Source organism: Salvia splendens, chromosome 6 (assembly GCF_004379255.2).
Source record: "Salvia splendens isolate huo1 chromosome 6, SspV2, whole genome shotgun sequence".
NCBI classification, from domain to species: Eukaryota; Viridiplantae; Streptophyta; class Magnoliopsida; order Lamiales; family Lamiaceae; genus Salvia; species Salvia splendens.
Window position 1 is genome coordinate 4,949,336 of NC_056037.1, and position 14,131 is coordinate 4,963,466.

The 14,131-nt window shown below is 42.0% G+C and overlaps 2 protein-coding genes and 1 non-coding gene across 5 annotated transcripts; 1 reads left to right on the forward strand and 2 right to left on the reverse strand.

The window, feature by feature from the left end:
* Positions 1 to 2,314: 2,314 nt before the first annotated feature.
* LOC121806638 lies at positions 2,315 to 4,590 on the reverse strand. Its single transcript, XM_042206754.1, has 2 exons — positions 4,328 to 4,590; positions 2,315 to 3,857 (listed from the first exon to the last, which is right to left on the reverse strand). The coding sequence occupies exon 2, from the start codon at positions 3,845 to 3,847 to the stop codon at positions 2,519 to 2,521; it is 1,329 nt and encodes a 442-aa protein (XP_042062688.1). The 5' UTR covers positions 3,848 to 3,857; positions 4,328 to 4,590; the 3' UTR covers positions 2,315 to 2,518.
* A 185-nt stretch (positions 4,591 to 4,775) lies between these two features.
* LOC121806636 lies at positions 4,776 to 11,402 on the reverse strand. Of its 3 annotated transcripts, XM_042206752.1 has the most exons (3): positions 11,378 to 11,395; positions 7,790 to 10,444; positions 4,776 to 7,048 (listed from the first exon to the last, which is right to left on the reverse strand). In XM_042206752.1, the coding sequence occupies exons 2-3, from the start codon at positions 10,436 to 10,438 to the stop codon at positions 4,958 to 4,960; spliced, it is 4,740 nt and encodes a 1,579-aa protein (XP_042062686.1). In that variant the 5' UTR covers positions 10,439 to 10,444; positions 11,378 to 11,395; the 3' UTR covers positions 4,776 to 4,957. The 3 variants fall into 3 exon arrangements, with proteins under 3 accessions (XP_042062686.1, XP_042062687.1, XP_042062685.1); XM_042206753.1 differs by having other exon boundaries at positions 4,776 to 6,757; positions 7,790 to 11,402; XM_042206751.1 differs by having other exon boundaries at positions 7,790 to 11,402.
* Positions 9,720 to 9,826, forward strand: LOC121810150. Its single transcript, XR_006052408.1, has one exon. It is a non-coding gene; the product is annotated as a small nucleolar RNA R71 (small nucleolar RNA).
* Positions 11,403 to 14,131: the final 2,729 nt, after the last annotated feature.

The following is a 14,131-nucleotide window of genomic DNA, read 5'->3' on the forward strand; positions in this document are numbered from 1 at the left end:
GAAAGTCGGGATAATCGGTTAGACCCCCTCTCGGGTGCATCTAACACGTGGGTCAATCTCTAGTGTAGGAGTCTCGTCCATACAATTCGAGATTGACTCCAAAGCACAACGGACCCAAGCCCTCTCTCTAGCTTATGCATCTCTCGATTACATATAATGCACGGAGTTGTTGATTACACATCTATCCTAATCTTGTATTTCTCAATAACATCAATTAGGTACAAGATTTATCTAATTGGTAGCTAAGCAATTAGATATTAAAAGACCAAGGTTCAACAAAACCAACAAAAGAGATAGATACGCATTCAACCATAGATTCAATCCATACAATCCATTCAAACTTCACCAAATCCCTACTAAAAGCTTAGCTACTCATAGTCAAAGCTAACATAAAAGCAAAAACAAGGAAAACAAAGCTACACATAATAGAAATGATACTAGAACTCCCTATGGTGGAATTGATGGTGGGAGGTCTCCTTCCTCCAATCTCTTGGAAATGGGAAGCTCCTTGACTTCAAATCCTCTCAAAACCTTACTTTCTTGCTAAGATTCGTGGTGTGGGAGTTAGGGTTTGGAAATGAGTGAGAACCCTTTTATATCCGGAGTGAGAAAGAGGCAAAGTTGGCAACAGCGACAAATCGCCCGGTCGGGCGATCTGTAAGTCGGAATATGCCCGGTCGGGCGATCTGGGTAAATCGCGATGAGGCTTCAAACGCCCGGTCGGGCGTTTTGTTGGATGAAAAACGCCCGGTCGGGCGAACTTTCTGTTTTCTTCGGCTTGCGCCCGACCGGGCGTTTTTTATATGAAAATCGCCCGGTCGGGCGAACTTTCTGTGGTCAGCCCGTTCGCTCCGTTTTGCCCGTTTTAGACCTGTTCTTGCATCAAAACTCTGACAAACTCGTTAACTCTAAAAAATAGCTGAAAAGTGGGTGAAACATATACTTTATACCTCAAAAGATTCAACAACATGTGTTAATCACCCATCTAAACATCCTAAACTATGAGTTTGTCAACTCCCCCAAACTTAAACATTTGTTAGTCCTCGAACAAGAAGAAAGAAACAAGACATACAAACTCATGCAAGGATGTGGAGTGTCATCATTGCCTCAATAGAAATAAAATACGACAAGTATCAATGGCCTCGGATGCATGTAAAGTATTATGAAATATAGCTTCAAGTTACTATCATGTGCTCAACCTTGCCAATTTGCCCTCTCAAGGAGAAAATGCAATGTGCATTTTAGAAATTTCACTCACTCTCAAAGTATATAAACTCTTGACATAACTCTCAAATCATCAAACACATGGATAGTTTACCATAGGCTTGCTCGAAATTTACACTCTCCTCTACTATGGTGTGATTAAAGATATAAGGTCCGAAAGGTCTTTTCAATAGGTTGTAATGTAGGCTCTTTGGATAGGTGAGGCAATTTTCGGCTAAAGTGACTTTAATTCCCAATATCTTGCTCAACTTCACCAACTTTCTTCCCCAATCTAGCTAGTTCTAGGCTTCCCTAGACTCTTCTCATCTACCAACATTCCACTTTTGTTCTTCACCTCTTTTTCAACCTTCACACACCCTTTCCAATAAATGTCAATTATTAACTATTTCTCACTTTCAATTTTCTTTTCTTTTCTCTCTCTTTTTTTTTCTATTTCTTTTCTTTCTTTTTCTCCATGCTTTGCATGGTAACATCACTATTCTTTCTTTCTTTTTCTTTTGTTTTTCTACCTCAATAAGCTTCTATTTCATTTGCTAATTCCCCCTTTCAAACTTTCATTTCCTTTTGATTTTTCAAAAATAGAACACAAGAAATCCAACCCCATGGTTTGTCAAAGGAAAGGTTATTGGCTCAAAGTGGGCTAACAAAGATTATTAACATGATAACGGGTAAAAGTAGAATTTGGCTAACAAGGATGGCCTAACGTCCTCCCTTATCTCTATGATCACTATGTAGACTCAAAGAAATCGCGAGCAAGTTCTAGAAACATACGACATGTTTGAGATAAATCACACATTTAGGAACAATATAGGCTCAATTCTCACAAGGTCATTTTGGCAAAAGACAAGGCACCATGTAATTCACTTTAGGCAATTTGAAATGAAAAATCACATGTTCTTTAGCCATATCAACAAGGTTTTCGAAAGTTTTTGCACAAAATCATCATTGGCAACTCCTCCATCATGTCTCACACTCGTTCAAATTTCAATTTTTCTCAACCCTACTATCATCCTAGCCAAGGGAGATAATTCAACACAAAAGGAAACAAGAAAAACAAACCTAAAAAGAAAAACAAAGACACAAACACAAGTGGAACAAGGAAACAAAACCACATAAGTTTACATGCCCACATATCATCATCAAATATCATCAAAAGAATAGGGGTACAGGCCGGGGTATCATCATCAAATAAAGAGGGAGAGAGGTAAAAGAGGGAATCCACTAGACACCCCCCCAAACTTATTCCAAGCAAAGCTAGGATAAGTTTGAAAGAGAGTGGATCTCCCATGGACCTTCACTGCGGAGGAGGAGGCGGATGCTGCCACTGGCCACAGAATTCATCGAATCGGGCATTGATGTTGGCCCATTGTGCATTGTTGAAATCAGTGAATTGGGTCCAGTTGGTTTCGAACTGGTCCCATCGCGCTTCATTCTGGACCCAATATTCCTGCTGACGCAACTCCATCCGTGTCAACCTCTCATTGATCGAGCCGTAGTCCTCCTCTTGTCGCTCTTGTCGGCTTCGTGTCCTCTGCGTGCTTGTCCCGGCTTCATCTCCCCCTTGGTAGGTCGGTTGATCCTCACCTTCCTCCTCATTTTCTTCTTCATTCTGCTCGTCCCCCATCTCGATCTCGGGAAAGCCCATGTGGGGCGCTTCATCAACACTCGAGCTCGGGCTCACATCCCTAAATTGCAAGTTCCGCGGATTCACCGCCGTGACTTGTTCGTGGACCGCAGCCTTCATCTTCCAGTTTTCCTTGTGGAAAGGACCGTTCACATAGGTGTTGACGGTGTCCGGGAGGGGGTAATGATCTACTGCCCTCTGTATCAAATATATCTGCCCTCGTTGGTCCACTCCGACCAGCCTTGTTCTTCTCAGAAAGCCGAAGTCCATCAAGTTGTCACCAATGTCGGCGACCAAGCCCCTCGTCGACACTCCCAGATGAAGTGCAATAGCTGACACAACCGCACCGACACAGAGTGTGCCGGTTTTCTTCTTCGAAGCCCTCTCAAGATGTTTGATCATGAAGTGGCCCAAATTCAAGGGAGCCTCCTTGTGCAAAATAGTCCATAACTGGAAGAGCTCGTCTCTCTGCACACTCCCATGCTCATGACGAGCGAAGGGGTAACATACACACGCCTTCTGGAGTAAGCGCAAGGCTGGGTTCCTAATGAGAGAACCCTTTGCCCTGTTGGCGGCGAAGTTGTCATCAACGGTAGTGATGGCCTTCCAGAAGTCATTCGCATTGTGACTGAAGTTAAACGGCTCTCTATACACCTCCCCTGAAAATCCAAAGATCTCCTTGAATTGTGCCATCGTCACTGTGTACTCAGCATTCCTCATACGAAACTTGATGGCAACTATCTCCCTCCTGTTCATGATTACCTCAAGGGTAGACAAGAACTCCAGTGTAAGCCTCTGATAGGAGGGGTTCCTCTGTGCCATGAAGAGCCCATTTAGTTGCCCCTCTTCACATAGCTCATTGAAGCACTGCTCAATGCCCAACCGTCGGATTGTGATAGGGCATGGATATCTAGCTACCCGGTAGGGTAGTTGTGAGAGTTCGGCCCATTTCTTCTTCTCTTCGGCATTCAAATTAACTCCAGAGTGGTTGGGCGCCATCGTTCACTACCTAAAAATTGAGAGTATTAGATCAATTCGACAAGAAACCACAAAGATGCATTAATGCAGACACTCTCCCCCAAACATACTCTATACTAAAAGAACTTCTCATTCATACATTTATCAAGACTAGAATCAACCCCCCATTGTGTCACACAATGTCTCTTCCACAACAATAAACCTCAATCATGCTTAACTCAAACATTCCACCAACATGCATCACTTATCTAACATTGCATCTATGTAGACATCAACAAATCAAAGCATGCTAGTTCCCCACACTCAATAACCACAAACCCATGAAGGAAATTGCACAATTCATGCTCAAAGCAACCATTCAAACCAAATTCATCCTCTAACTAGCAATTAGTCAAGAAATCTCCAAACAAACGAAAGACATGTTAGTTTCCAACCCTCGATTCACCAATAATCATCTAAACACCGAGCATAAGTAAGAGAAGAATGAAAAAAAAATCATACCTTTCGGGCTTAGAGTGATAGAAAACGGATTTCTCTCCTTTTTGCTTGTTCTTGAGTAAATCAACCGATTAATCGGTTCAACCCTTGAATTAGATGGATTGGGAGGATGGTATGTGTGTGAAATCAGTGTAAGTGGAAGATTTGAAGGTGGAGGGGCGAGAGAGAGTAGAGAGGAACGAGAGAGAAATGGGGGTAGGGTTTTGAAAGTGTAAAAACTGACCTGGTTTGCGTCTTTAAATCGCGCGAAGAAATCGCCCGGTCGGGCGAACTTTCTGGACAATCCCGATTTCATCAAACGCCCGGTCGGGCGATTCGTATTTTGTACATCGCCCGGTCGGGCGATCTTGATTTCTGTAAACGCCCGGTCGGGCGATTTGCACTTTGCAAAACGCCCGGTCGGGCGAACTTTCTGGATTCCGAGTCCATTTCGCCATTTCTCCAGTTTTTTGTCCGCTTTTCACCCATCAAAGCCTATCTCCTGTTCCACTTAAAACACACAAAACACACCAAAAACAAGAACAAAATAAAAACACACCAAAAACACAAAAGCTATAAATTTTACCTACTAGGGGTTGCCTCCCCCATAGCGCAATTGTTTAACGTCATTTGCCCGACGCTTTGCAAGCTCCACTACTCAATCAAGGCAACCACAAAGACTTCGTCTTGTTGCTCCTTGGTAAAGAACCTCTTGAGATTTTGACCATTTGCCTTGAACGTGCTTCCATCGGGTCCTTTGAGCTCCATTGTGCCATTGCTCATGACCTCCTTGATAGTGAAGGGTCCCGACCACTTAGATTTTAGCTTGCCCGGAAAGAGTCTCAACTTGTGGTTGAAAAGCAACACGGCATCCCCCTTGTGGAATTCACGCCTCTCAATCATCTTGTCGTGATACGTCTTCATCCTCTCCTTGTAGATTGAGGAATTAGCATAAGCTTCATTCCTAAATTCATCAAGTAAATTGAGGTGAAGCTTCCTTTCCTTGCCGGCCTTGGTGAAGTCCATGTTCATTTGCCTTACCGCCCAATATGATGAGTGCTTCAATTCAACCGGGAGATGGCATGATTTCCCAAAGACCAATTGATAAGGTGACATCCCGATTGGCGTCTTGTAAGCCGTCCTATACGCCCATAGAGCATCGTCAAGCTTGAGAGCCCAATCTCTACGGTTAGCATTGACACTCTTTTGCAATATTTGTTTGATCTCTCTATTGGCCAACTCGGTTTGACCATTAGCTTGTGGATGATAAGGAGTTGTCACCCGATGCTTCACTCCATGCCTTGCTAAGACCGCCTCTAGCCACCTATTGCGAAAATGAGACCCTCCATCACTTATGATAGCCCGAGGTGCGCCGAATCGCGTGAATATGTTCTTTTGAACGAATTTAATCACCACCTTTGAATCATTAGTTTGGGTAGGAATGGCTTCCACCCACCTTGATACATAGTCAACGGCTAGTAGAATGTATTGGAACCCACTAGATGGAGGAAAGGGCCCCATGAAGTCAATGCCCCACACATCAAACAACTCGACTTCAACAATTGTCGTCAATGGCATCTCCTTCTTCTTAGAAACACCCCCCATTCTCTGGCACTCGTTGCATCTTCTCACGTAGTCCTGGCAGTCTTTGGTGATGGTTGGCCAAAATAGACCACTTTGGAGCACTTTCATAGCAGTCCGGTTAGCTCCAAAATGCCCCCCACTAGGTGCGGTGTGGCAATGCATAATAACGGACTCCCACTCCTCTTGAGGGACACATCTTCTAATCACCATGTCGGCACATCTTCTAAAAAGACAAGGCTCGTCCCAAAAATAGAACTTCACGTCGTGGAAGAACTTCTTCTTTTGATAGTCCTCAAGTCCTTCGGGAATCACCTTAGCAACAAGATAGTTCACAATATTGGCATACCATGCCACTTGACCCTTGGCCACATAAAACAAATGCTCATCCGGGAATTCTTCATTGATGACCAACTTCAATTTTTCCTCTTCACTAGCATGCTCCAATCTTGAAAGATGATCCGCCACCACATTCTCACACCCTTTTCTATCTCGGATTTCCAAATCAAATTCTTGAAGGAGCAAGATCCACCTTATAAGCCTTGGTTTTGCATCTTGCTTAACAAATAGATGGCGGATGGCGGCATGGTCAGTAAAGACAATAGTTTTGGCCCCAATAAGGTAAGGGCGGAACTTGTCAAAAGAGTAGACCACCGCAAGCATTTCCTTCTCGGTAGTGGTGTAGTTAGCTTGAGCCGAATCCAATGTCCTACTAGCATAATATATCACCCGGAATATCTTGTCTCTCTTTTGTCCCAAAGCCGAGCCTACCGCCACATCACTTGCATCACACATGATCTCGAAAGGTTGAGACCAATCGGGGGAGATCAAGATTGGGGCACTCACCAACGCCGCCTTGAGCTTCTCAAATGCCTGCGCACATTCAAGAGTGAAATCAAATTTTACATCTTTAGCTAGTAAATGGCAAAGGGGTCTAGCAATATGTGAAAAATCTTTGATGAAACGCCTATAGAACCCCGCATGGCCTAGGAAGCTCCTCACGGCCTTCTCACTACAAGGATGTGGCAATTGCTCAATGGCAACTATCTTGGCTCTATCCACTTCAAGTCCTCCGGCTGAAATTTTGTGTCCCAACACGATCCCATCACGGACCATAAAATGACATTTCTCCCAATTGAGTACTAGATTGGTCTCCTCACATCTCTGCAAAACTTTGGTTAGATTATCCAAGCAACTATCAAATGTCATACCAAAAACAGAGAAGTCATCCATGAAAACCTCCATAATATTCTCAACCATATCATGAAAAATGGACATCATACATCTTTGAAAAGTAGCCGGGGCATTACAAAGCCCAAAAGACATTCTCCTAAATGCATAGACACCATAAGGACACACAAAAGCCGTCTTATGTTGATCCTCGGGAGCTATCAAAATTTGGTTATATCCCGAATAACCGTCGAGAAAACAATAATACTCGTGTCCAGCTAACCTATCCAACATTTGATCAATAAATGGAAGGGGGAAGTGATCTTTCCTAGTGGCCAAATTTAAAGCGCGATAATCAATGCAAACTCTCCACCCGGACACCACTCTAGTAGCTATCAACTCATCATTTTTCCCTTTCACCACAGTGGTGCCCCCCTTTTTAGACACCACTTGAGTAGGACTCACCCACTCACTGTCGGATATAGCATATATCATACCGGCATCTAACCATTTCAACACTTCTTTTCTAACCACATCTTGCATAATAGGGTTTAGTCGCCTTTGGTTTTGTACCTTAGGCTTATACCCCTCGTCTAAATGAATTCTATGCATGCAAACGGTTGGGCTTATTCCCTTAATGTCCGATATGGACCACCCAATGGCTCTCTTATGCTTCCTAAGAACTCTCAACAATTTATCCAACTCGAAACTAGAGAGAGAAGATGATACAATTACCGGAAAAGTGTCATTCCCTCCAAGAAAGGCATATCGCAAGTGTAGTGGAAGTGGCTTCAACTCAAGCTTCTTGTTTTCCCCATCTTTATTGCTATCTTCACTTCCACTCCTAAGAGGTAGAAATTGTGGACGAAGTGATCTAGGGATTTCTTTAGCCGAGTCCAAAGCACCTACAAATTCCAACAACTCGGGGTTAGCATCCAAAATATCAAAAGAATGAGAAGAATACATGGAATGAGAAATGCATCTCTCTAATTGATCATCCAAGTAAGAGGCCGGTGCCACTCCTCCAACACACTCATCCATCACGGTCACAACATTGCAATGTTGTAGGCTTCCTCCCGGTTCCACATCATGCCTCTTTAAGGCCTCATATATCGAAAATGTCACGCTCTCATCATTGAGGCGAAGTGTAAGTTCCCCTTTTGAAACATCGATCATGGCCTTCCCGGTGGCAAGGAACAGTCTTCCCAAAATAAGAGGTACAATTCTATCCTCTTCCATGTCCAACACCACGAAGTCAACGGGGAATATGAACTCATTCACCCTCACCAATATATCTTCTGCTATGCCCGAGGGATATGCCACCGATCTATCCGCCATTTGCAAAGTAATGCTAGTCGATCTCAATTTACCAATATTCAACTTGTTGAAGAAGGACAATGGCATAAGATTAATGCTAGCCCCTAGATCGCACAAGGCATTCCCCACAAAGCAATTTCCAATAGTGCACTCAATAGTGAAGCTTCCCGGATCTTGCATTTTGGCCGGCAACTTCCTTTGAATAATTGCACTGCAACTCTCCGTCAAGTTGACCGTCTCATAGTGCCCCCATTTCCTTTTTTGTGATACCACATCCTTGAGGAACTTTGCATAACTTGGCATTTGTTGAAGTGCTTCAACAAGAGGGATGTTAATTTGAACTTTCCTAAAGATATCCAAAAATCTTAAAAATTGTTCATCCTTCTTTTTCTTTTGCATCATTTGAGGGAAAGGAAGTTTAACTTCCGTGGGCTTAGGAGGAACTATTGTCTCGGCTTGATCTTTTGGTGGGCTCTTCGTTGATGCCTCCACTTCTATTGTCTCTTCTTCTTCGGGTTGCACAATAGCTTCCTTTTCGGGCATAGGGGGGCTCTTATAGCTTGTTCCACTCCTCAAATTGATAGCCTTGCAATCCTTTGGGTTAGGAATGGTGTTGCTTGGGAATTGCCCCGGTTGATGAAGTTGGCCCACGGCTTGGGCAATTTGACTCATTTGATGCTCCAAAGCCCCCATTCTCGTGGTGACCTCCACTACCGCCGTCTCAACCTTATCAATTCTCTTAGTAGATTGTGTCATGATTCCATCGGTCTTCTCCATTAGAGCTTTTAGAAGCTCATGGGTGACATCATCACTTGAAGGTTTAGAATTGGTGGGCACATTAGCGGCCCCACTTGTCGACCCACTAGGTGTAGGGAAACGAGGTGGTGGAGGTGGTTGGATAGCATTGTTTGGATTGCCATAAGAAAGGTTTGGATGTGCATTGAAGGGTGAGCGATAGCCTTGGTAATTACCACCCCCATTGTTAGGGCGATAGTTGTAGAGGTTCCTTTGATTCCCTCCTTGATGCACATAATTGACATCTTCCACGGTATGTAAAGGCTCTCCCATAGGTGCCACTCCCAAACTAAGGCCATCCACCTTTTGATTCAACAACATCATTTGTTGGTTGAGAAGATTGAATGCATCCGAATCCACAACCGAAGCCACCGGCATTGAACTATCTCGGCCCGAGCTCCAACCCTTGCTAGTATAGGCAAGCCTTTGAAGCATCTTCTTGCACTCCTCGACCCCCTTGTCCAAGAATGAACCCCCCGAACCAAAGTCTAATTGACTCTTGATAAACTCCGAGCATCCATTGTAGAAGAGGCTCACTTGATGGCCCGGAGATAACCCATGGTTGGGACATTTCTTTAGCAAGGCGTTGAATCTCTCCCAAGCCTCGAACATAGACTCTTGGCCCTTCATTTTAAAGTGGGAGATCTCTGCTTGGAGGTTGAGAGTGGAGCTTAGAGGGAAGAATCGATCCAAAAACTTTTGGGCTAAGTCGTCCCAACTTGTAACCGAGCCCGGCTCAAGGTTATCAAACCAATCTCTAGCATATCCCGACAATGAGAATGGAAATAGCCTAAGCTTGATTGTATCGTCGGGAACCCCATTAAGCTTAGTTGTATTGGCAATCTCTAAGAATTTAGATAAGTGCCTATTAGGATCCTCCGTGGGCCTTCCCGAGAAAACACGTTGCTCCACAAATTGAATCAATCCTGTCTTCAACTCAAAATTGTTGGCATTCACCCTTGTATCATAGGGTGGATGTGGGATATTGACGTTCCCAAATGCGTCTCTAACCGGAGCCTCTCGCCTCCTTTCCTCCTCTCTTTCCCTTCTCATCTCCGCCATTTCTTGTTGTAGTTGGAGAATGATTTGGTCTTGATTTAATGGAGGTGGAGGTGGAGGGGGAATTCCCTCATTGTTCCCATGTGGATTTTCCATTGGCTCAACTTGATGTTGAGCTCTTGCTCTTCTCCTTCGTCCTCCTCTTCTTCTATTGGCGGCTTCTATCTCTAAATTAATCGGCTCAAGGGGTAAACGACTTGAGCGCGTGAGCATAAAAACCTACACAACACAAGAGAGGAAACAAAGTCAAAATAGAGCTAAACTAGAAAACTAAACTAAATAATTAAAGCAAGTAAAATGTCTAAACTAGTATTCTCTATCTTTTCACAATATCAAACACAAAAGCAAATTTAGTCCCCGGCAACGGCGCCAAAAACTTGACTCGTGCTAATTTAGTATTCAAAAGCGTCACCCGCAAGTGTACGAGTTAAGTAGCACGCGGTAAGCTAAATTATCGATCCACGGAGACTAAAAGCCGGTTTGAATACTATGATGTAACTTTGAACACTATCTAGACTAATAAAAGGGGTTTTTGGTTTTCTTAACTAAGATCAAAGAACAAATAAGCTAGTAAGACAATTAACTAAGAAAAACAAACAAACAAAGATAGGTTTTCACACAAATTGGGAAAGTATAGGGAAATGGATCCGTTAGAATGGATCAAGGATTTCATCTATGGGTCATGCTCATCTATTGGGCCTCAAATGCGGTTAGGAAAGTCGGGATAATCGGTTAGACCCCCTCTCGGGTGCATCTAACACGTGGGTCAATCTCTAGTGTAGGAGTCTCGTCCATACAATTCGAGATTGACTCCAAAGCACAACGGACCCAAGCCCTCTCTCTAGCTTATGCATCTCTCGATTACATATAATGCACGGAGTTGTTGATTACACATCTATCCTAATCTTGTATTTCTCAATAACATCAATTAGGTACAAGATTTATCTAATTGGTAGCTAAGCAATTAGATATTAAAAGACCAAGGTTCAACAAAACCAACAAAAGAGATAGATACGCATTCAACCATAGATTCAATCCATACAATCCATTCAAACTTCACCAAATCCCTACTAAAAGCTTAGCTACTCATAGTCAAAGCTAACATAAAAGCAAAAACAAGGAAAACAAAGCTACACATAATAGAAATGATACTAGAACTCCCTATGGTGGAATTGATGGTGGGAGGTCTCCTTCCTCCAATCTCTTGGAAATGGGAAGCTCCTTGACTTCAAATCCTCTAAAAACCTTACTTTCTTGCTAAGATTCGTGGTGTGGGAGTTAGGGTTTGGAAATGAGTGAGAACCCTTTTATATCCGGAGTGAGAAAGAGGCAAAGTTGGCAACAGCGACAAATCGCCCAGTCGGGCGATCTGTAAGTCGGAATATGCCCGGTCGGGCGATCTGGGTAAATCGCGATGAGGCTTCAAACGCCCGGTCGGGCGTTTTGTTGGATGAAAAACGCCCGGTCGGGCGAACTTTCTGTTTTCTTCGGCTTGCGCCCGACCGGGCGTTTTTTATATGAAAATCGCCCGGTCGGGCGAACTTTCTGTGGTCAGCCCGTTCGCTCCGTTTTGCCCGTTTTAGACCTGTTCTTGCATCAAAACTCCGACAAACTCGTTAACTCTAAAAAATAGCTGAAAAGTGGGTGAAACATATACTTTATACCTCAAAAGATTCAACAACATGTGTTAATCACCCATCTAAACATCCTAAACTATGAGTTTGTCAATTTTTTTTTAAATTAACTCCTATATAAGGGAGGAAATTACAACTGATGTCAAGAGGGCTCGAACTCGGCACCTCATGCAATAATGTCTAAGCTTCTTGCCGCTAGGACAAAGGCTCTGGACTAGCCTCTTTGTTCAGATGGATCAGCATACACTGCTGAGTTTTTGACTGAGTCTTAATCACATCAAAATAGACATTGAATTTGTTTCAAACGTAGCATTTCCATTTCAATGCATAAATAGACAAACAGCTGTACTTAAATACACAACCATATTAGTGAAAATAATGAGTAAGGACGTAGGCCACATTGACTGAACTACGTAACTAACTTATTTTGTTCATTCACTTTTGTTATTCCATTTTTCGGATTCCGACTAATTAATTGAACCGGAATTTGAATTTCGACTTCTAATATGTGATCAACAACTGACACGAGGTTCACACTAATTGTCGTGCTACAGCCATGAGTCGTGGCGCAGTTGAATCAACCATTGTTTTTCTTAATGAATTCAAAATGTTAATATCTGATTTTTATTTATTTAGTTAGTATGATCAAATCTCCCTCATATGTATTCCCGTAGCTTCTCGCCTTAATATTTTTCAAACTTTTTTATAATTTTTCTTCCAAATTCTCCTTATATTATTCTCAATTTCTTTATATATATATTTTTGAAATTCTTTGGCTCCAAGCAATCCATTTATTTTTCAATTGCCAAACACTCAAGATTCCATTTCCAATCTGATCACATTAGGCCATCCGCAACGCTGTCTCTTATTCGTCTTTTAACCGTCTCATCTCTTAACTATTCATGGGCCCCACTGTACTTTTCACTCCATCTCTTAACTAAGAGACAACACCTGCAACCCTCCATCTCTTATCCGTATCTTAACCATCGCATCCCTTAATTGTTCATTCAATTTCATTTTTTATTTTTATTTCCAACAAATTCAATTACTTAAAACACACTTCATTAAATAAAATAAAATTACAACTTACAATCCTAAAAAAATACATAATTAAATTCGTAGCAAAATAAAAAAAAGACATAATTTAAAATACAAATTTATAGAAATTATAAAAACTACTCCGCCGGCGAATCATCCCCCGAAGGCGGTGGCGATGCACCGAATGGAGGCGGAATACCAATTTGTCCCGCCAGATACACAATGTCGGCATGATGGGCTTAATATTGGGCGGGCGTCATCCGGGAAGTGTCCGCCCCATTGTGGATGCTCTAACACGGACATTGTGGATGCTCTAACTAATTAATTTAGATTACCAAATTTGCCCATCACAAAGCCCAATTTATCGCACAATCTTTAGCCCGGCCCAACTCATCCGACTTTTTACCTGATGGCGGCGGCACACTTTGGAAAAAGTACGTGGAATTATTTGATACTATCAATTCTTTTAAAAAATAAGGTCAAACCAGGATTAGGGTTCAGGGTTGTTTGGCGAAAAACTATAAAATTAATTGATCCATTCCACTAAGTTAGTCATTTTTTCAATAGTATCAAAATTTATACATTTTTATCAATTTAAATCATTTTAATTTATATTCATTGATGTAATTTATTATACGAAAATTTGAATTATGATGAATGTTCGAAAACAATATTAGTCGGCAATAAATGATTAAAAATACTTGTTCTGGACATATGCCAACTTTCTCTCACACCTAAGCTTATTCAGTCAGTCTCACCAACCTTTTTAATCATTTTACCACTATTAAGATGTGATTAGTTGATCCAATTTATGTCCTCTCAAACTTTTCAGTAAATTCTCAAAAAACAAATCTCTATTACTTTCACCGTCTTCAAAATTAAATTAATTACAATCTCATTATCTCCTTCAATTTCAATTCAGTAATAAATTAATACTCCCACGTGCATGAAATATTGTCTAAGTTTGACTCAGCACGAGTTTTAAGAAATGTGAAGAGAAGTGAGTTGAAAAAATTAGTGGAATAAATGTCCCACATTTATATATTGATTTTATAATAGAATGTGAATGTAAAAAGTTAGTAGAAAGTGGGGATCATTTACCAAAAATAGAATAAAAGCAAAGTTGACAATTTTTCACGGACGGACCAAAATGATAAAACTGGACTACATTTCACGGACGGAGGGAGTAATAGTGTTTTTTTTGTTTGGATTGTTCATCAAAAAATAAGCTATA

Coding starts and splice junctions, on each gene's coding strand:
- LOC121806638 (XM_042206754.1), bottom strand. CDS start 3,847: ATGGCGCCCAACCACTCTGGAGTTAATTTGAATGCCGAAGAGAAGAAG.
- LOC121806636 (XM_042206751.1), bottom strand. CDS start 10,438: ATGCTCACGCGCTCAAGTCGTTTACCCCTTGAGCCGATTAATTTAGAG. Junction 7,049..7,789: donor GAGGGAATGACACTTTTCCG/GTAATTGTATCA, acceptor AAAGTTTTGCAG/AGATGTGAGGAGACCAATCT.